The sequence below is a fragment of the Rana temporaria genome, chromosome 6, assembly GCF_905171775.1.
Source record: "Rana temporaria chromosome 6, aRanTem1.1, whole genome shotgun sequence".
Taxonomy (NCBI): domain Eukaryota; kingdom Metazoa; phylum Chordata; class Amphibia; order Anura; family Ranidae; genus Rana; species Rana temporaria.
This window is the reverse complement of record NC_053494.1, coordinates 127,642,243-127,665,733: the sequence shown is the minus strand read 5'-3', so window position 1 is coordinate 127,665,733 and position 23,491 is coordinate 127,642,243. Positions and strand designations below refer to the sequence as shown.

The 23,491-nt window shown below is 39.2% G+C and overlaps 2 protein-coding genes across 2 annotated transcripts; both read right to left on the bottom strand.

The window, feature by feature from the left end:
- Window positions 1-1,865: 1,865 nt before the first annotated feature.
- Window positions 1,866-9,345, bottom strand: LOC120942671 (gamma-crystallin 1-like). The gene is made up of 3 exons (XM_040355611.1): window positions 9,254-9,345; window positions 3,334-3,576; window positions 1,866-2,204 (listed from the first exon to the last, which is right to left on the bottom strand). The coding sequence occupies exons 1-3, from the start codon at window positions 9,260-9,262 to the stop codon at window positions 1,929-1,931; spliced, it is 528 nt and encodes a 175-aa protein (XP_040211545.1). The 5' UTR covers window positions 9,263-9,345; the 3' UTR covers window positions 1,866-1,928.
- A 6,180-nt stretch (window positions 9,346-15,525) lies between these two features.
- Window positions 15,526-20,716, bottom strand: LOC120943811 (gamma-crystallin-3-like). Its single transcript, XM_040357356.1, has 3 exons — window positions 20,612-20,716; window positions 16,036-16,278; window positions 15,526-15,864 (listed from the first exon to the last, which is right to left on the bottom strand). Exons 1-3 carry the CDS (start codon window positions 20,618-20,620, stop codon window positions 15,589-15,591), a joined length of 528 nt encoding a protein of 175 aa, XP_040213290.1. The 5' UTR covers window positions 20,621-20,716; the 3' UTR covers window positions 15,526-15,588.
- Between the last annotated feature and the right edge of the window lie 2,775 nt (window positions 20,717-23,491).

Sequence of the window (23,491 nt, the reverse complement as noted above, 5' to 3'; positions counted from 1 at the left end):
CAGATGTTCTAAACCTTCCTCCCAATTAGAAAATAGTTTTTTTTTTGCTGTCATGTCCCGTGATATCCCCTTGTTTTCTGTTATGTCTATCTATAGACAGGAAGTGAGAAGTTTCTGCTGAGAATTTTGGGGATGCATTGCTCCAATATGGCTGTAACTACACGGCTAAGGTTCATTTACTTCTTAATAAGAGTGTGTAACTATTTAAATGTCCATAGCTTGACTAGTCCACTTTGAAAAAATGTTACTGATGAAGATGGAAAAAGCTGGGAAATTAACAGAGAGTTTGCAAAGAATGTAATAACTATCATGCCAGTAACTATGATACCAGTAAGTATTATGCCATGTACACACAATCGTTTTTTCCGATGAAAAAAGTCAGATGGACTTTTTTCATCGGAAAAAACGATTGTGTGTGGGCCCCATCAGACTTTTTACCATCGGTGTAGAAAAATAGAACATGTTTTAAATTTTTCCAAAGGAAAAAGAAACGATAGGAAATTCTGATCGTCTGTGTGGAACTCCATCAGAGAAAAATCCACGCATGCTCAGAATCAAGTTGACGCAGGCTCGGAAGCTTTGAAATTCAAATTTTCTTGGCTCGTTGTAGTGTTTTACGTCACCGCATTTTGGACGGTGGGAATTTAGTCTGATAGTGTGTATGCAAGACTGATGAATGTCAGCTTCATCGGAATTCCAACGGAAAATTCCATCGGATTTTATGCCATAGGAAATCCGACCGTGTGTACGCGGCAAGTCTTCAAGTCTCTATATATAAATATTTTTAGTAGATAAATCTTTTTATATAGCTAATTTACTTATACTTCAAGCACCCTGAGATTTGATATTTGTATGTGTATTTGCATATTTTCAAATTCTGATTTTTTTTCAGACAGGATCTTTTTCAGACTGAAGACAAAGTTCTAGTCACATGCGGTCTCTCTGTAGCTGCTCTTTTACTCATTACTGAGTTTTTTTTTCTTAATTGTGTTTTTGTGTAGAGGCAGACATCTTAGTAGAGGCAAATCTTTGCTTCCTCATGTCAGAGCCTCCAGATAAAGGACAATGGGAAACACAGTAGTGACATCATCAAATCTAATTCTCCTGAGACTAGCAGTCAAAGGAAGCAGTACCTTAGTTTAACACTGAAAATATACTGTACAACTATGATGCCCTGTACACACAATCGGTTCATGCGATGAAAGCGGACCGATGGATTTTTTCAGCAGATATCCGATGAAGCTGACTTTCATCAGTCTTGCCTACACACCATCAGTTAAAAATCCGATCGTGTCCAACGCGGTGACGTAAAACACAATGACGTGCAGAGAAAAATGAAGTTCAATGCTTCTGAGCATGCGTCGACTTGATTCTGAGCATGCATGGATTTTTGACCGATGGATTTCCCCACAGACGATCGTTTTTTTCTATTGGTTTTTTAACCATACGAACATTTTTAATTTTTCACCGATGGGAAAAAAAACGATGGGGCCCACACACGATCGGTTCACTCGATGAAAACGGTCCATCGGTCATTTTTCATCAGGCGAACCGATCGTGTGTACAGGGCATGAGGGTATATAAAACTCAGTGCCTAGGCAGACTCACTTACTAGGGTGTGAACTGTTATTTTACAGGAGGAATACAAGACAAAGGGTGATCTTTCTGGGTACTGCTAAGACACAATTAATACTTCTATCTATTCCCTTACAACAAAGCAAATCTTAATTTTTTGAGTTTAAGTTCACTTTAAGAAAAACATTAAACCTTTATTTAGAAATGTGTATTCACACTACTGCTGAGCATGCTTATAGCAAAGATAATCAACCCAGTGGTTTTTCCTTAAATAAATAAAAAGATTTAGAGAAGTTTATCAGCAATTATGTTTAGATTTTATGGAGAGATACAGTGATACATTTTATTTAAGTTTAATAAAAATCTTGTACTCTTCTTATGGATCCAACTCTTGCGTTTACTGCTCCCCAATCACTGAAACTCCTGTACTCTCCAGGTCTCAGATAATACTGACGTCCTTTGTAGTTGGGTTCCTCATAGAAAATCCAATGACCTTCAATAATATTGCAAGAATGGATTTCACGATAATTGAAATCTTGATAGATATGTGGACGATCTTCTGTGAATTCCACCACTTGTCCCCTGAGGTCTTCCTTTTCATACAGTTTGATCAAAAATGATCCTGTATGCTGTAGAGGTATATTAAAATACAATTTTAGCATGTGATAAATATACATTGAAGATGACTTCACAACAATACTTTTGCTCTTTATTCATCATCTTAAATCACACTATATAGTTTGGCTTTAAATTAAACTTTAATAATTTGCGTTGTCACAAAATGTAATACATTTAAATCTAAAACATTTTTTTTAACGTTTTGGATAGTGTAGTTATGGCTTAGAACCCCTGACATGCTTTTACTGCTGTCTATGGACCTTGCCTGGGAGATTCACATTGTCCATTTTTCCTTGTAGCTATAGTCATTGGGACTTAAAGAGGAAGTAAAACCTGATGGGTTTTACTTCCTCTTTATTTCCCTGCAAAGGTAAAGCATAATGGGCTAATATGCATCGCATTGTAGCCCATTATGTGTCACTTACCTGAAAATGAAGCCTGCAATGTCACCACTGTCCCCGCTGGTAGAAACTTCCTTCTTCATCCCTGTTCCTGTGACTGTCCGGAGTTGAGTGACATCACTCCCATGCATGCGTGCGGAAGCCGCCAGTCACGGCATGACCCCTTTGGAAATGGCACGCTCGTGCCCTTTCTAAAGTACGCGTGAGCCGAAGACATCAGCACATGGGCATATTGGAAATATCTCCTACACGTACAAGTTTAGGAAATATTTCCAGCACCTACAGGTAAGCCTTAATATAGGCTTACCTGTAGGTAAAAGTGGTTGTATAGAGTTTACAACCACTTTAAAGCAAGGTAAAATCCAACATTTTGAACTATAACCAGAGTAACAAAGAATCGTACAATAGCAACACTTGTACTGGTGACAATTGTCTAAAGGGGAATTTCTCTTCACTTTTTAGAGTTTTCCTCTCTTTTTCTGTTGTGTTTATAGGTGAAGGAAATTAAGGAAAATGTATGAAAAAAATTTTAAAACCATGAGGGAGTTTTACCCACTCCCTACCCTATCCAAAAGTAAAAAAAAAGTATATTGTACATTGCTCTAAACACTGCAAGTCACACCAGCTGTACAGTGACATTAATGCAATCATACATTCTGCTCAACATTATTACATGATGACTGGCAGAGTAAAATATAATTTTTTATCATCCAAGTAAGGAAAAAGATTTATTACTAACCAGTGGAATCATATGACAAGAACTGATGGTATCATTAAATCCCATCCAGTGTTGATAGTCAGGATATTCTCCTCTTTTGAGAAAATATTGATGGCCTTTGTTGTTGGCCTGCTCGTAAATCATCCAAGAGCCATTATCAACTTTGATAGAGTTGCAGCGGCTCACATGAGAGTGCAGGTCATTATTGTCGCTGCTACACTCATAGGAGCGGCCCTTGAAGTTCTTGTCTTCATAGAAGGTGATCTGTGTAAAATCAAAATTCGTGAGATGTATATATAAAGTATGTTTGTTCCATTATGGGTTACTACAGTACATATTTTGAAGACCAAATATATTCAAAAGGCAACCATCACATTCTTCGTTAGCCCTCTGTTTTCTGCTCTTTCCATGATTTTAATGTTTGTATAGTTAGCAAGGATAAAAAGACCATCAAGATATATATCCTAGTAGTGATTTATAAAATGAACACTTAAAGTGGAGGTTCACCCAAAAAATAAATTTTTTACATTACATTCAGCCGAGTTGTCCTAATGACAATCGGCTGTTTTTTTCCCCGTACATACCGTATTTTCACCGCCGCTTCCAGGTATGTCTTCTGCGGGACTGGGCGTTCCTATCTGATTGACAGGCTTCCAACCGTCACATACTACGCGTCAAGAGTTGCCGAAAGAAGCCGAACGTTGGTGCGCAGGCGCCGTATAGAGCCGCACCGATGTTTGGCTTCTTTCGGCAACTCGTGATGCGCTGTATGCGACGGTCGGAAGCCTGTCAATCAAATAGGAATGCCCAGTCCCGCAGAAGACATACCCGGAAGCGGTGGTGAAATACGGTATGTACGGGGGAAAAAAAACAAAAAACAGCCGATTGTCATGAGGACAACTCGGCTGAATGTAATGTTAAAAATGTATTTTTGGGTGAACCCCCGCTTTAAAGAAACTCTGCTGTTCCCCCAAAAAATATCTAAAGAATTGCTTCCAGCTATAGAAGTGTGAAAATGTATCTCTCCAGTGGGTGGGAAGTGCAAATTCCATTTTTTGGGGCGCTAAAACATCCACAAATTCTTCAGCACTCAACATTTCCAAGAGTTGTATGTCTGCCACAGCCTCCTACGTTCCTTCTCTATGATCAGTGGGAGAAACCCCAACAGAGAGGTTAATATTGACAGTGTTGTATTGCATGGAGAAACTCTTTAGATGTATTTTGTTTAGCACAAAGACAGTCACTTTATTAAATAAAAAAATACTGATAGTAATCAGTTGGATTCTACCTGACATTTTCTCTATTGTATGTTAAAAATGAAAGGCCAATGCCACCTAAAAATAGTACTTCAAATATATGACCACATTTTAAATTGTGTATCCCACAATTTAAATGTATGTACTGTCATAACTGCTAGTTTATTGCCCAAATATTATGATGACTGCATATTGCCACATATGTCCATGCTTAGTGTTTTTGTGGAGTAGGGGTGTGTGTATGTAGCACCCTCTACGTAGGTAGGTGCTAGAATAGGATTTTTTTGTGTAATAGATAAGGTAAATTAAGACAGGCCTGGCTGGCCGCCAGGCCTGTTTTCTTTGATTTGGGCTGGGAGTGGCTCGGAGCAACAGCTGGTGACTCACAGGCAGTATCACTATGACGTCCCTCTTTTTTCTAGAGCCTTCTAGAAGGTACTACAGAGAGAGAATGATAGGATAGGTGGCGCTGCCTGAGATACTCTAATGAGCCCTGCCCAATCCCTAAATTGGATTGATAGCGGGCAGGCCTCCTTAAGTACCTAGGACAGCCTAACTGGGGAGGAGTTTGGTGGAGTTGTTTAGTGCTTGAAGGTAGAGTGCTAGACTGTTGGGACCTGGGAGGGAGCTCCCCGGTCTGGGGGGTGACCTTGGGCCAGTGGATTGGGTGTGGACAGAGCCCTTCAAGAAAGTGTGAAGGTTCTGGACAGGAGGCACAGGAGGAGCAAAGATGACAGCAGGAGCTAGCATTGCCAGGCAAGTCTTTAAAAAGAGGAACAACTGGTTGTAGCCAGGAGGGCTGGTGAGTGACAATCACAGTCAGGAGGATAGGGAGGCATGCCTGAGAAGACTGGGAGCATGCAGTCTGGGATGGGTGCAGAGCCAGTGGAGTGGACTGTGTTGTCAGGGGCAGTGGTGATAGGCAGCTGCAGCCAGGAGGGCTGGCAGGGCGTGAAAATTAGTTACTAGGCTTAATAACCAAAGATAGGACAGCTAGCATCAGAACTATCTATCTTTTGTTACACCTTATGCGTTTGCTGAGGCCTGGCTGAGTCAGAGTCAGGCCTAACCATTTTTGCTAGCTGATTCTAAGAGCTAAGAGTTGGGCAGGAGGAAGGAAGAGGAATAGTCTGCAAGCAAGGAAAGTGCTGAAGGCTATTTAAAGTGGTAGTAAACTCTGTACTACCACTTTAACCTACAGGTAAGCCTATAATAAGGCTTACCTGTAGGTATAAAGAATATCTCCTAAACCTGTAAGGTTTAGGAGATATTCCCCTCACAATGCGCCGCTGACTGCAGCGACACATGCGCATCGGAGATCCTCGGCTAAATGCCCGGCAGCCGCTGGACCTTGCTGGGGAGAAGTCTCCCACGCGCATGCGCGTGAGTGATGACATCGCCGCTCCAGCCAATCACATCGCTGAAACAGCGATACCCAGAAGACACCTCCCTCGGCGTAGACCAGGTAAGTTACTCACACCTGTTTTCAAGGTAAGTATTTCATAATGAGCTAGTATGCACCGCATACTAGCTCATTATCGCTTTTGATTTTTAGGTGTTTAAAAAAAAAATGGCAGTGGGTTTACTACCGCTTTAAGTAGTAATATGTACAGGGAGTGTACATAGCTTGTTCCAATTGATTGTTCTAAAATTTGCCAATTGATTGTTCTAAAATTTGCCAATTGATTGTTCTAAAATTCACTGGGCATCCCATATATTCCTTTACTCATCCAAGTTCTATTCCCTCAATAAAACACAAAAAACAAAGCTCATGGACTGTTCATTGTCTTGGAGTGTCTGAAAAATGAATGCCGGGCTGGGCAGGGTGACAGGTGGGCCACAACACTTAGCAGCCCCTAAGTGGGTACCGCTACATGTGTGTAGAACAACAATAGCTGTGTATAATTATTATACATTGGTTTTCTGTGTTCTATGTTTACCAATGTATTAGTACAATTTTGAACACAGCAAGCAATCCACATTATCCATCATTGTTTTACAAAAAAATTATCAGAAGAGAGAGACCTGCAATAGTGTTACCACAATAGTTTGTAGCTGTACTTTTTCATGCAGCTCTTATTAATATATTTACCCTGGATCCACAAAACGTTTACACAAGATTCACACATTTTTCAATTAAATCTAAGGTAATAAACAATCTTATTTGAAGTTGTGTGAATCCTGGGTGAAAACATGAATACAATATATTTTGTCTAGTTTATGACATCCTAAAGTTTTATGTAGGGTTTATTATTATCCAATTTAAATGTGACATAAATGAGCACAGCTGTTTCTTTCATCATCCAGTGGAAATTGACCATTTTCTGTATACCTGGCACCTGAGGCAGCAGTGTCAGTATAGCTGAATAATAGCTGAGATCTCTGTCCCATCAAAGTTGATTTACCCTTTTTAAATGTCCTCTTGACAATGCCACTGAGACAGAAAGTAATGGGAAATCCACAATTTTAATTTTGTCATCAGAACAAGAGATGAGAGTTAAGTTGGCAAAACATTATGCAAATGTTAGCCTGTTCCTGGTGAAACAGATTCAATTTACTAAGTGGGTGGATCTGTTAGCCCCCTTCCCTCTGACTTCCTTCAATTGAAAAATCAAAGGAACCAGATGGAAATGTTGTACCTAAGCAGCATCTTCATCCAATGAAGGCACATAGGGGAATATAGGCACAGTGGGGAAGTTGTATATTCACACTGTATAGTGGGGATGGAGGAATCTGCTAGATTGTTTTTGTCCAGCTTGCAGACTGAATGAAAAAAAAAAGTGTATTGTCAAATTAAATCTTCCAACAGAGACACCAGTTCCAGTGACAATGGTCTAAGGGAGAAATCTTAACTTTGTAGAAATTTCCTTTCTGGTCCAAATGTTTTATTCAGTTATTAAATAAACAGGGTATAGAACAATCGTAAGGAACAATACAAGGTAGTTCCATGTAAATTTAGTGACAATACAAAGAGCGGGTACACAAAGATTAAGTCGGTACAAACAATATTTAGTGAGCAAATCAAAAAGGAAGAAACAATCTGTTAGGATAGGCCACAGTGCAAGTTAAAGGTATTAACAGTAGGGATTAAAAAATCTAAACTGTACATTAATTGTATTCGGAAGGCTTGAACTGTAGTATACACAGGGTATATCCAGGGTTGGAACAAGAGGGGCAGGGTGCACTATGGTAGGGAGTTGAGTGGAGGTTAGAAGACAGAGTAAGTGCCTTGGACAATCTTGGGTGGCATATGGGTTCGGCTATATAAAAATGATCCCTCATTGACAGGGGATCTGTTAATTCAGGTAGGGTTTCACAACAGTCAAGCCAGATTCTAAGGATCCTAAGAGAGTAGAAAAGAGAGAAAAGTAGAAGGAAGGAGATGGAAGGAGTGGCCTGACCACCAATGTGTTCTCAAAAAGGGTAAGTATAGTGCTTAGATACCACGGCCTAAGGACAGCATGCAGCAATGAGCGATTTACTCTATGCTTCGTTTCAGCTACAGCCAAGGATGGAGACTTCCATTCCTTTGCTATAGTTATGCTTTGCGGCTTTAAGGAGTTGGAGCACAAGCTTGAATTTTTTTACTTGTTTCAGATTAAGGAGGGCTGTTGAGGGTTTCAGAGGTATATGCATTTCAACATTACTGGAGGCAAGCGTAAATATGGCTTTCCAGAAAGCTTGAACAACTGGGCAGGTCCAACATATGTGCATATGTGTAACTGGTTCCGAACAGCCATGAAAGCAGAGAGCTGAATAATTGGGAGCGAATTTGGCTATCCTCGATGGGACAAGGTACCATAGAGATTTCCTTTCACTTTCTGTTTCTTGCCCAAAATAGGAATAGGGATGTCTCCTTAACAGACAAAAAATAATAATAAATTGTTGAATTTTAAACATTCTAAACTCTATCCAAAAGATAGAAAAACTTTAAGACTGTATAAGTCATTGCAAGACAATGTCATGTTCTGGTTCAGGCCAATTTAGTGAAAAAAGGAATAATTAAAGTGAAATAACAACTAATCAGTCGTTCTCTTCTGATTTGAGTTCAGCAAATTGAAATCTTATTGGTTGTTATAATACATTCAATAAAATTATACTTGGAATTTCTTTAGTAAATAATTCCTAAAGCGAGTGCTTCTACTACCAACTTCCAGGACATCTATGCACTCTGTGATTGTGAAAATATTTTTGTTCTAAATTATTTTTATTCTTATAAAACCTAGCTGGAAAATGATAGATGGCTAGTCATGGATGCCCACATTCTACCAAAGGCTCTTCACATCAGTGCTGAAGGATGATAAGATCAATGGAAATGTTCATAATCTCCATATCTCATCTCTCAAAATGAATCTAAAAACTTAATTTCGAATGTGAAAAATCTAATATTAAATGTGAAATGTTGTTTGCCACCAAAGAGTGTAATGATGAGAGTTTTAAAACGAAAATAAAGCGTTTTCATTCGAATATTTTTAAAGGATAATTGATTATGTCTATAGACATATGAACTTGTCTGTAACCAATAGGATTATGATGCAAGATATAATAATGCTAACCATCTAATGGCCGTACTATGTTTGTTTTACCATTTAGGCCTTTTTTTGTGTATTGCCTAAATATTATGAGGAAAATGATTGTACATATAAAGGTTTACAGTTTATATCTAAAAACATATCAGTTCTTACCTTTCCCATTTTCACTGTATAGAAGGATCAATGATCTGTGATAAGTTAGATAGCAGCTACTATATAAAGCTGTTCATTGCTTGATCAGCAAATGTAAAACAAAGGATTTTCTCTCCTGTTTCTGGAAAAAGTATTAGCGCCAGTTTATTTAATCTTTTTATCCAGAATGCTTTATCTCTGTATAACACTTTAGTAAGCTGTTCTCCCTAGATTCTTGGCATCGCTGATGGTTTTCTATCACATGACTCACAGTTGAGCAATGTAGAGTAAATAAAACGGGCAATAGAGAGTGAAATTACATTTTGTATGCTATAAATTGTTGATATAAAAAAACATTATTTTTTTAAATATCTTAAGTCTCCTCCCTCATTGTGATTTAAAAGTATGCAAACAACTGCCTAGTGCAGGGGTCTCAAACTCAAATTACCTAAGGGCCACAAGACAAGTTTTCATATGCCATGGGGGGCCGCATGCAAACTTTCAAACTTCAAAAACAACAGTACTGGTGTCAGCGAACACATTATTAACCCCCAGCACTGGTGTCAGCGAGCGCATTATTACCACCAGCACTGGTGTAAGTCAGGGTTTGACAAATTTGCTTGGAATCTAGGAGCCAGCTAAAAAAGTTAGGAGCCAGAAAACGCACCCCGTCCCGATGAGCTTGCGCGCAGAAGCGAACACATACGTGAGCAGCGCCCGCATATGTAAACGGTGTTCAAACCACACATGTGAGGTATCACCGCGATTGGTAGAGCGAGAGTAATAATTCTAGCACTAGACCTCCTCTGTAACTTAAAACATGCAACATGTAGATTTTTTTAAACGTCGCCTATGAAGATTTTAAAGGGTAAAAAAGTTTGTCGGCATTCCACAAGCGGACACAATTTTGAAGCGTGACATGTTGGGTATGAATTTACTCGGCGTAACATTATCTTTCATAATATTAAAAAAAATGGGGATAACTTTACTGTTGTCTTATTTTTTAATTAAAAAAAGTGTAATTTTTTCCCAAAAAAGTGCGCTTGTAAGACCGCTGCGCAAATACGGCGTAACAGAAAGTATTGCAATGATCGCTATTTTATTCTCTAGGGTGTTAGGATAAAAAATATATATAATGTTTGGGGGTTCTAATTAGAGGGAAGAAGATGGCAGTGAAAATAGTGAAAAATAACATTAGAATTGCTGTTTAACTTGTAATGCTTAACTTGTAATACCAACGGCCACCACCAGATGGCGCCAGCTCACATCTGGTGGTAATAACTTGTAATACCAACGGCTCAGCACCAGATGGCACCAGCTCAAAAAAAAAAAAAAAAAAAATTTTTTTTTTTTTTTTTTTTGCTCCCCTCACTTCCACCCTGCCTGAGGGCCATTTATAACTGGTCCGCGGGCCGCAAATGGCCCGCGGGCCGGTACTTTGAGACCACTGGCCTAGTGGGACCGTTTCTGTTGTTCAAGATTTGCAATTAAGTTGCATTTTTAACATTCATTCATTTTTTGTTTCAACACCCCTGTAATAAAATAAAATAAAAAAATTGCTACACGTTACAATGATTAGGACAGATGGAACTGATGGACCAGGAATACTTAACCCTTAACCCCGCATATTCCACTGTCTGCGTTAACATCTTAACAACTTTTGCATCCGTTGGGTTATGGATTTACATTGCTTCCGACTTCAAGTGTTATGCCGCGTACACACCATCACTTTATGTGATGAAAAAAAACGACGTTTTTAAAAACGTCACTTTAAATGACCGTGTGTGAGGGAAAACGTTGTTTTATGTCTTCTGAAAAACGACAAAAAAAATTTGAAGCAGGCTTCAATTTTATGTGTCGTTTTTCAAAACGTTGTTTTTTACTTCACAGAAATTGACAGTGTGTAGCAAAAAACGTCGTTTAAAACAACGTTTTTACACCCGCGCATGCCCAGAAGCTAGTTATGAAGCGAGTTTCAATGGAAAAATGTGGTGAACGTAACCTCGCTTTGCTAGAACATTGTGAGAAAAACAATGGTGTGTAGGCAACTTCGTCTTTGAAAATTGAAGTTTCAAAAACGTAGTTTTTTACTTCACAGAAAATGTCGTTTTTTTTCATCACATAAAGTGATGGTGTGTATGCGGCATTAGAACCAAATAGTGACATATTCAACCTATCAGCTATTGACAAGGGGATCCCTGAGAATATTTGTTTAAATGAAGTCATTATTTGAATAAAATTTATGATTTCTCATTCTCTATGCTTGCATTGCGTCTCTTTTCAAGCTGCTGTGAGCTTCACTGTGCATAACATGCAATGATGTTCAGACAAATGTGCTTTTTATAGCCATTTATGTACAAATACTAAATCAAAAAGACAGAGCATAGGAAAAAAACTATTAACATTTAAAATAAAAATATAAATGACAGTAATGCACAGCAAACATGTTAACCTCCCTGGCGGTATGATTATTTCAGAAAAAAGGTGTGCGGTACCATTATTTGCAAGGAAATTTGGCGTTTTATACTGTAGGCCTGTAATTCTTATGCCCCGTACACACCATCACTTTATGTGATGAAAAAAAATGACGTTTTTAAAAACGTCACTTTAATTGACCGTGTGTGGGGGAAAACGTTGTTTTATGTCTTCTAAAAAACGACCAAAAAAAATTGAAGCATGCTTCAATTTTATGTGTCGTTTTTCAAAACGTCAACTTTTACTTCACAGAAATTGACCGTGTGTAGCAAAAACGTCGTTTAAAACTACGTTTTTTCACCCGCGCATGCCCAGAAGCTACTTATGAAGCAAGCTTCAATGGAAAAACGTGGTGAACGTAACCTCGCTTTGCTAGAACATTGTGAGAAAAACGATGGTGTGTATGCAATTTCGTCTTTGAAAATTGAAGTTTCAAAAACGTCATTTTTTACTTCACAGAAAATGTCGTCACATAAAGTGATGGTGTGTATGCGGCATTAGGAATAACTCACTTAAAAAATTGTTGGACGAATTTCCCCACAAATCACTATCGCACAATTCTGCAAGTGATTATAATTTATTATCGCTGTTTTCTAGCTGCTCTAAAACCATTTTTGACATAAAGGGACACTTTTGGACAATCTACAGTTTGCAGGCAGAAAGAACATTTTTTTATTATATAAAAGAACATGTAGGGCACTGGGCAGACCACTAGGGACAAGGGGGTGTGTATTTTTTATATACAGTACTGTAATCTATAAGATTACAGTATACCGTATGTAATGTGTTTGTTTACCTTTTTGAATTTGGCGCCGTTCTCCGCCCCCGCGCGTCGTAATGTCGCAGGGAACGGAGATCGGCGGCACAGGAGGACACTGTGTGAATCGAGCGAGCACGGCGGCATCGATGGATCCAGGGACAAGGTAAACAACTTTGTCTCTGGCTGCAGCGTGGCGAGCCCGAGTCTGACTCGGGGATACCGATTTTGGTATAAAAACCTTACCCCGAGCCAGACTCTGGAATACCGCCAGGGGGGTTAAGCCTCGTACACACGATCGGCTATCTGATGGAATCTAATCCGATGGATTTTTTCGTCGGATATCCGATGAAGCTGACTTTCATCAGTCTTGCCTACACACCATTGGTCAAAAATCCGACCGTGTCCAAACGCGGTGACGTAAAACACTATGACAAGCTGAGAAAAATTAAGGTCAATGCTTCCGAGCATGCGTCGACTTGATTCTGAGCATGCATGGATTTTTGACCGATGGACTTCCACACAGACGATTGTTTTTTTCTATCGTTTTTTTTATCCATAGGAACATTTTAAAACATGTTCTATTTTTTTTCACCGATGGAAAACAAACCGATGGGGCCCACACACGATCGGTTTGTCCAATGAAAACGGTCCATCGGTCCGTTTTCATCAGACAAACGGATCGTGTGATCAGGGCTTTACTGGTAGAAAATGGGAAAATAGTAGAATAAGGTATTACATATGTAAATGCATAATAATCCTGTTGGGAAAATAGTGCATGGTTGTTTTTATATTTATATGGACCTCAAGTGAGAAACAAGGTTTTAAGTGTACAATTCCACTAATTAACCAGTCCTTTATTTACAGGGTAAAATATACTGGTTTCTTAGCCTACCAGACAGATGATCTCAAGTACAACCACTGCAGGCTCGTTGATGTACCTTATATACAGAATGTCTGATGTTCTAGAATACAGAAGTTATTCTGAACCACTGATCAGAATCATACCTGCACTGCAAAGGGGAATCAATTTGTTAATACATTGAGGAGGGATTGCTAGAGAAAGAGAGAGTGTTGTACAGTGCGTGCATGCATACCCCCTGCTCCATATGTAAGGTTTTATCTGGACATCTATAGTAGATTGCATAGAGCTCAGGTTAAGGTAAATTACAGGCAATGCATATTGCCTTAGTACATATTCTCTTTTTTTATTGCCAGGTAAACCTAAAATATTGCATAATGATATTTGTAATTTTCTTTTTCAGCCACCAGGTGGAGCTACAGACTACTTTTTATGTTTTCCTCTCCTTTCTTGTAAAAACTAGTTGTTTTTATCATATCATTTCATATCACATGGCTTCTTCTGAGCTTCCAGTGAGATACAGCTTACACAAAAGGAGATACCTACTGCTGAGTCATGTAATAAAATAATCTTTCCTGTTCTAGGATCATTTGTCATGTATTAAATGCTTGTTTGAAAAAGCATTTCTTGTATACATAAAATATAATACATTTGTTTAAAAAGTATACATAATATTGACTCAAAACCATTTCTTTTTTTAAAAACAAGGCTTGTGGACCGAATCCGGACATCCAGGCCATTTCATGTGGTCCTCACACCTGGGGGGGGGGGAGAGACTTAAAGTGAGATGTGAATAAACCTGTGAAAGAGCTGATTCATGCCCACGGTGCATAGCAAACCCCTTAACATTGCAATCGATACATAGCCCACCTTTGAACTTTGCACTCTGTACGTAGCGTACCCCTGAACTCTGCACATAACACAATCTTGGTATTTATTGCCCCTTTAGGATCTTTCCACTGCCATTGTTTGGTGGGGGGTGTGGTTGAGTTCCTTTTCTCTCTATTCTCACCTATTCTCAGAGAGAAAATGCCCTGCATAAATGTATATAGTCTTACAGATACAATCAATCTTTTGAGAACAACCATAATGTTGATACGACCCACAATGAAATTGAGATTGACACCCCTGCAGTATAGTTTTCCTGTAAAATGGTCTAGTCATTAGAGCTATCTGGGTTTTTTTTACTTCCCCATAGCATCAGTTCTCCTATACCTTAACTGCAAGAAAGGAGCTTCCTATACACACCTTCCCCAGGCTTGTAGGCTTAATAAAAATAAACTGATTCCTCCATCCACACAATCCAAGGTAGATGGAGGATTCCCCCCACTGGGACATTGTATTCTGGGAGTGGCTGTCGCTGCTCCCAGAATACACTGATCAGCAGCTGAAGCCTATTGGCTACAGCTGATGATTGAGAAATGTTTTCCAACATTTTCCTTTGACTGATGTCAATCAAATGATCAACTTCTGTTGGGCAGAGACAGCCACATGCTGTCTAGGGCCACCTTTAGATCTAGGCTTGGTTGGTGACCATTTTTGCCATCATCATACAGGGACTGATTGACTGACACTGCCTAATTTCAGTTACTGGCTGATGACAGCTCTTATGCAATACTTTAAATGTGGCTAGAGTGAAAAGCAGGTGTTAGCAACATTTTTTTATCAGGTTAGTTGCAACGGAAGTTGAAAGAAATAGAGCTTCCCAAACATTAAAACGTAGTCCTTTTGATATCTGCTGAGTTGTAGTCATGTATTTTTTAAAAAAAGTGCTATACAACCGTGCCCAGGAAATGAAAATCTTTGAATGACATGTATGTTTTTTTTAAGATATTGTCACTTTGCTTAAAGTACGAGTGTCTTTAGGGAGCCCATACCCAAGCAGTAATACCTGCCAAGCCACACTCTCATACTGCTTTCCTGTACTGCAGGAACCCTCAATAATGAACCAGGGCCCTCATGTATACGAAACACAGGAACTTAGACAGGCAGGGATGCTGTAGTGGGGAGGCGGTAAGAAAAGGTGGCCTGTTAAATATGAAAGCCTGGGAGTGAGCTATCTGCAGACATTGTCACTTTGCCCTGTTTGACCAAAGTGGCAATGACAAGATCATATATTTTGAAAGATTATTGAAATTTAATCTTGGCTAATTCTTTAAGACTTCTTCAATTATGACAAAAAAAGAGAAAAAAGGCATGTTTTTGTTTCTACCAGAGAAATTTAATGAAGAGTTTCAGAACAAATCATCTCCTATGTATTGTTTAATAAAGATGCTGGACACGCCTGAAAGACCCAACCCTAGAACTGTTGGCTCCCCAGTTAGTGAATCTCCTGTACTCTCCAGGTTTCAGGTAATACTGACGTCCCTTATAGTTGGGCTCTTCATAGAACATCCAGTGACCATCGAGGACATTGCAGGAGTGAATATCATGATAACGGAACTTCTCATAAACACATTGGCAGTCTTCTGTGAACTCCATCATCTGACCTTTGAAATCTTCTTTCTCATAAACTTTAAGGATGAATGGACCACGATGCTGTAAAAAGTAAAATGAGATGTTCAGTTTTGCTGGGAAAACATAATGTACATTAAAATTTGATATTATTTAAAGCAATATAAAAACTGGTAAATACATCAAACCAGTTTACCAAGCATATAATGTAATTGTATTCTGCCTTAGCAAAAGATTGCACAGAAATACACATACTTGGGTAGTTAAATGGCAGGATCTGATGGAGTCATTGAAGCCCATCCACTGCTGGAAATCAGGATAGTCTCCTCTCCTTAGGTAGTACTGATATCCTTTGTAGTTAGGTGCCTCATAGAGAATCCAGTTACCATTCTCTACACGGATGGAGTTGCAACGGTTAAAATACGAGGACAGGTCAGAGCAGTCAGAGCTACACTCATAGGAGCGGCCCTGAAAGTTCTTGTCTTCATAGAAGATGATCTGTAAAATAAAGAGAATGTAAAAATCAGGGTTATTTTTCTATCTAGGTTGCAATGTCATCCATGAATTTGATCAGCTGCACAATTGTTGACCTTTTGTTAAGATATTCAGTACATTTGAAAAAGTGTGGCTAAAGTTTGTGTGTGTGTATATATATGGGATCCATATTTGCTTTCTGATAGTCCCTTATCTCAATGGTAAGGTATATTATATTACTAACAATAGATTCTCTGCAGCCACTAACTGTGTAAAATACCCATGCTGCATCTAATGAATATGTCAGCTTATATGTTGCATTACATTATGGGCAGAGACCTTTGCTACACAAAACATTGTGGCCTCTTCCATTCCTGCCCCTTGTTTTTCTCATCTCATTTGATTGCCAGCTATATTCAGTAAATCAGGTAACAAGTGGCTAATAAGAAGAGGGGATGGATTATGATGGGGATAGCATTGCTCTATTACACACTCAGGGCCAGATTCACAAAAGGGATACAACAGCGTTTCTCCTGATACGCCGTCGTATCCCTGTTTCTATCTATGCGACTGATTCATAGAATCAGTTACGCATAGATATCCCTAAGATCCGACAGGTGTAATAGTTTTACACTGTCGGATCTTAGGATGCAGTACCGCGGCCGCCGCTGGGGGGAGTTTGCGTCGTAAACCAGCGTCGGGTATGCAAATTAGGAGTTACGGCGGATCCACAACGGTTTTTCGCGTTCGCTACGTCGCCGCTAGTCTAGTTTCCCGTCGCAAAGTTACACTTTTTTTTTGCTGCCCTAACTTTAGTCAGCAAGTGTATTGCTGTCTAAAGTATGGCCGTCGTTCCCGCATCTAAATTCTAAATTTAACGTCGTTTGCGTAAGCCGTCCGGGAATACGGAAGTACGCTACGCGTGTCGCCGTTCAGAAAAATGACGTCACGGCGCGCAAAGCACGGCGGGAGTTAGGAAATGGAGCATGCGCAGTAGGTCCGGCGCGGGAGCGCGCCTAATATTAAATGGCACACGCCCATTTGAATTGGCCCGCCTTGCGCCGGAGGCTGCAAGCGTAGTTTTCATCGCAAGTGCTTGGTGAATCAGGCACTTGTGATGAAAAATTGCGGCGGTGTAACTTATCTAGGATAAGTTACGCCGCCGCGATTCTACGTGAATCTGGCCCTCAGTTCCTGGAATAAAAAAGTTACCTACAAAAAACTTCCTGCAAAAGGAAAAATTACATCACTGATGGTAGCACCTCATTCATTACCTCCTATTAATGCTAAGGAACAAATTAAGCAACATGGCATATGGATAAAATGATATATGGATAATGCAAAAGATAATACAAAAGTAAAAGTAAAAATGTTTCAAACATTTCTTTCTGCCAGATGTTTGTGTTTAAAAAAAGAAAGTTGTGTTCTGCTCTATTGTCACTAGTTTTCGGATATAAGTTATATTTAATGGGTGTAAGATCTTTAGGCTCCAGTGGGAGGAAGCATTTAAAGCCCTATACACACAATCGGTTTGTCTGATGAAAACAGACCGATGGACCGTTTTCATCGGACAAACCAATCGTGTCTGGGCCCCATCGGTTTGTTTCCCATCGGTGAAAAAAAATAGAACATGTTTTAAAATGTTCCTATGGATAAAAAACCAATAGAAAAAAACGATCGTCTGAGTGGAAGTCCATCGGTTAAAAATCCACGCATGTTCAGAATCAAGTCGACGCATGCTCGGAAGCATTGAACTTAATTTTTCTCAGCACGTCGTATAGTTTTACGTCACCGCGTTGGACACGGTCGGATTTTTGACTGATTGTGTGTAGGTAAGACTGATGAAAGTCAACTTCATCGGATATCCGACGAAAAAATCTATCGGATTAGATTCCATCAGATATTCGATTGTGTGTACAGGGCTTTAGAGTATTTGCGTTAATGCTGATTTCACTAATATAAAACAGTGTAAAAAACATTTTTGTCTGAGGCCCCGTACACACGAGGGGATCTCCGCTGGAAACGGTCCGCCGGACCGTTTCCAGCGGAGATTCCTCCTCCGGATTTGGATCCGATGGCTTGTACTCACCATCGGATCAAAATCCGCGCGGAATTCATCCGCGGTGACGTGTCGCGCCGTCGCCGCGATGATGACGCAGCGACGTGCGCGACGCTGGAAGGTAAGTACTTCCACGCATGTGTCGAATCATTACGACGCATGCGAGGGAGGGGAGCGGACGGATTGATCCGGTGAGTCTGTACAGACCACCGGATCAATCCGCTGGACCCGATTCAAGCGGATAAATTTCTTAGCATGCTAAGAAATTTATATCCACTTGAAATCGATCGGGCCGAGAAATGTCCGCGGATAAATATCCGCTAGGCCGTACAGACGACCGGATTTATCCACTGGAACTGATCCGCGGATCAATTCCAGCGGATAGATCCGGTGGTGTGTACGAGGCCTGAGTGATGTTTGTAAAAAATATGCTTCGCAACAGCCCTAACTATAAAATTAACTAGTGATTTTATTTTTTTTATTTTTTAGCAGCTTAATCAATTATCTGGTTTACATAGACAAAGAATGTTGTTCATCAGTTAATGAAACTCCTGATTTCTAAAATATTTTGCATAAACTAATGGTCTTGGATATTACCAACTAAATTAAACTTTCCGACTTTAAGCTTAGTCACAAACATAGCTAATCAAATGGTGAAAGACCTAGGTGCTACAGGGAGCTGCTCTTTATCCAAAAAGCAGGTGCTTTACATTGTACCCTGAGTTTAGGGATTATGGGAAATGTGGAAGATTGCAAGCACACACCTGGAATTGCCTGCTGTATGGAACAAGGACCAATATCTATATATATAAAACTCAATGTGTGTATGTATGTTCCAGCATCACGTCCAAATGGCTAAAGATATTAACATGAAACTTGGCACACATGTTACTTATATGTCAGCAACAAACATAGGATAGGTGGTTTAACCCTTACCCACCCCCATTTGCCATGGTCGGGGGTTTTCCTTTAAAGTCCCATTCAACTCTATGGGAAATACATGTTACTTCATAACTTCCAAACGGCTGTAGATATTTCGATAACACTTGGTCACATGTTACTTATATGTCCACTTAAACTATAGGATAGTTAATTTATCCCTTAACTACCCCCATTTGTGAGGGTCGGGGTTTTTGTTTAAAGTCCCATGCAAATCAATGGGAAATGTATGTTCCCACATAACTTCTGTACGCCTGGAGATATTTCAATAATACCTGGTACACATATTACTTATATGCCAAATAAAAATATATGACAGTTAAATTAACCCTTACCTACACCCTTATATAAAAGATGGGTATATTTATATTACTATGATTTTCCTCCCCAAAAGGTTAAGATAGGAAGACCGGGCAACGCCGGGTATTCAGCTAGTAATCAATAAAATTCAACTGGATCATGAAACAATTATCTGTCTGTGGCTACTTCTAAACAGTCCTGAAGAAAAGGGTCAGAAAAACTTGTTCTGATTGCTATCTTTTCCACCATATCCCTTCACCAGCTTACTCCCTTCTTCACAGAAATAAACTTGAGAATTTGGTACAGCTGACCTCGGAAGTTTATGGGGATCTTTGCTGCTGGATGATTTTTTTGCCCTGGGTGTAGTTGTTTGGTGCCTGTATTTGTGATTGCTGTCCAAAGTCCGAAGACAGACTAACATTATTCAGGTTATCATATCTCTCTGCTCCAGTAAATAAATGATTACATTTGCGCTAAACACTATAATTAAACTATGGATTTCACAATGCTGTGTTTTTTTTTATCAACACATTTGTTTTTAATGTATTTATGTCTGATGCTGATATACTTATGGCATCATTTAGGCTTTAAAAGTAACAGTTCTAGAATATTGTTCTCAATGCGGAAGAATGTAATAATGCTTGCATTACATTTAGCAATTATGAAGTACTAAAGATTTTTTGCCACTCACAGTTTCCTTGCTTTTCTGGTTTAAAAAAAAAATAATTTTACATTTTTTTTAAGGAAATTTCTAGAAACTTTTGCAGAGCCAGATGAAAATCAATTAAAATTTATGTTTGGGTTTGAATAACTTGGCTAGTCAGAAAAGAACTAACCAGAAAATAATAGAAATCATGACTGACTTAGCTCGTAAATTCCGTACAAATGTTAAAAGCATGTGACTACCCTAGGACACAGGTCATATTTCAACTATTAAAAATCTGCATTCAGTCTCAGATCATGATAGTTCATAATGTGTATATATACTTTAGAGGCATATTTCAAGCTAAATCAATCCAGTTTATTATTTTTTTGAATGTTTTTTAAAATCAGTCTTACCTTTCCCATGATGGACAGAGTTTTTCTATTGGAGCTAGATGCCTGTGAGTGAGAATTATATGTGCTTTATATACATTGACCATTTGCTGGCTTCAGCAGAGCTTTAAAGAAACAGCATTTTCTGTTTGCTAAGGTAAACGTATAGTATAGCTTTATTCACTACCACGTTCTCTTTGTGTGTTGCCTTTGTTAATGTATGCTTACAAAAGAGGCACTCAATAGAGCGTTACATGGTTTTGCTAAGTAGCCTTATTTGACAAATACATGTTGTTCACTTTCACAAATGACAATCCGCTATGTTTGCATTTAAAATGTCTGATACAAATTATTTACGTACACACAGGTTACATGTTTATAGCATTCAGAATTTGTGAGGAAAAGACACATTATTCCTTTAATCTGAATACATTTCCATCACTTAAATCTACCTAGAAAAAATAAAATAATATTTTGTATTTTAAAAAACATAATTTCATGCATTTACAGACAACATTTTAAAAACACATATTGATGCATGTTTAACCTCCCTGGCGGTATGATTATTTCAGAAAAAAGGTGCTGAAAGCGGTACCATTATTTGCAAGGAACTTTGGCGTTTTATACTGTAGGATTGTAATTCTTAGGAATAACTCACTTAAATTTTTTATGACGAATTTCCCCACAAATCGCTATCGCTCAATTCTGCAAGTGATTATAATTTATTATCGCTGTTTTCTAGCTGCTCTAAAACCATTTTTGACATAAAGGGACACTTTTGGTTGCTATGGACAATCTACAGTTTGCAGGCAGAAAGAACAGTTTTTATTATATAAAAGAACATGTAGGGCACTGGGCAGACCACTAGGGACAAGGGGGGGGTGTGTATTTTTTACATACAGTACTGTAATCTATAAGATTACAGTATACTGTATGTATTGTGTTTGTTTACCTTTTTGAATTTGGCGCTGTTCTCCACCCCTGTGAGTCGTTACGTCGCAGGGAACGGTGGCGTGCGGTGGCATCGCTACATCCAGGGACAAGGTAAGTAACTTTGTCTGTGGCTGCAGCGAGGCGAGCCCGAGTCTGACTCGGGTTACCGAGGGGTTACTGATCGTAGCAAAAAATCTCACCCCGAGTCAGACTCGGGAATACCGCTCAGAGGGTTAAAAGTCATGCTACCTAAAAGTAACCAAAGTCAGCCATTTTCGGCTGTAGGCAACATAACTCACTACTTGTTTACTAATAAACAACAATATTTTACAAAGTGGACTGATATAAAGTTCAAGCTGATCTCCAGACATGATCTGTTATACATACTTCCATTGGTCCAGTTTCGTATGCATATATCCTACCTAGGGGATGCTGGGAAAGCTGACAATCTCTCTATTTGTTGGCCTTTCTATAGTGATAGTTGTGATCTTTTAAGTAGAGTGCCAAGCAATTTCACTTCTGCACACTGACCACAGGGAGTTATTTGCTTGGCATGACCACGGTTTACAGAAAGCTGCATTTTTTAAATAACCACAAGTTACTCTCTGATTTGTGTAAAGGAGGGGTGGTGACATCATAGCACAAGACCCACAAGATTTTGTCTGTTACTGTAGTAGAACTGACTACTACAGTGATTGTCTGGTTCCCCAGCAGCCGCTCAGGTATGAAATATATATATACATATATTGGACCAAGTTGGACCAATGTAAATATGCAATAAAGATCAAACCTGGAGTACAGCTTTAGTGATTAATCACAATATTTTGTTTATTGTGATTTAGTGCAAGCGTCTTAATATGATCTAGTGCCATTTAGTGGGTAAATGTGGTATTTTTTAGAAAAATACAGCATTATGGCCATTAGATGGCACTGATGATTTAGATCAAAGCACAATCTATAACTGCTTTTTCAGCTGTTGTCAAGTTTTACAATTTGGTTTATAACAAACAAAAAATGTGTTTGTTAGTTTACGTCTATCAGAGTTTCAGTGCCAAGCTGACCTGGGAATGGTATAGCAAACAACAAATATAAACATATAATTTTTTTTAAATGTTTTGCTGGCTATTTCAATCATACTTTCCTTTCACTTGTAAAGCCAATGTTTATGAAAGGTGGTAGTTTTAGCTACTGAGAGCAATAAAGGAGAGGGACTGGTATATCTTTCAGTGTTGCAGAATTAATGCTGGAATGTTAGATGTGCTAATGTATGTGTTATTAAGTAGGTGTAGTTAAGATTAAAGCTGATGTTTGGATAACAAAAAACTGTTTGTGTTCTACAGAATTATTAATGAAGTATGTTTCAGAATGTGGAGGCTTCTGGAGTCTGTAGAAATCTTCACTGCAGGGCTGTCATGTCCTCTTCCTGCTGCTGAACTTCCAGTGATGGAGGGTTAACAGCTTCAGGTCTATGAGCTCAACTGCACTAAAGATGATATTAGAGGTGCACACTCCCTTCTGCCTATGTGTGGGGCTGAACAATTTATTAGTCAATACAACATGGTTTGGTACTTACCGTATATACTTGAGTATAAGCCGAGTTTTTCAGCACATTTTTTTGTGCTGAAAATGCCCCCCTCGGCTTATACTCGAGTCACCTTTCTGCGCGTGGTCTCCCAGACTTTGGGGACCCGGTACCTGGACCCCAAACTTGGCACACATGTAGCCCCAGTTCTCCTCTACAAGTTTGCGTAAAGCTGGGCACCCCTTCTATATACTCCCATGGTAAATGTAAGTCTAGTCATGGACACAGTGAGGCATGGGCACAGTGAGGCATGGACACAGTGAGGCACAGTGAGGCATGGACACAGTGAGGCATGGGAACAGTGAGGCACAGTGAGGCAGGGACACAGTGAGGCATGGGCACAGTGAGGCATGGACACAGTGAGGCACAGTGAGGCATGGACACAGTGA

Bases quoted from the DNA above. Each gene is read 5' to 3' on its own strand.
- LOC120942671 (XM_040355611.1), bottom strand. The intron at 2,205-3,333 runs GTTAGTAATAAA...ATACCTCTACAG, and splicing joins CTTGTCATATGATTCCACTG to CATACAGGATCATTTTTGAT.
- LOC120943811 (XM_040357356.1), bottom strand. The intron at 15,865-16,035 runs GTATGTGTATTT...TACTTTTTACAG, and splicing joins CCTGCCATTTAACTACCCAA to CATCGTGGTCCATTCATCCT.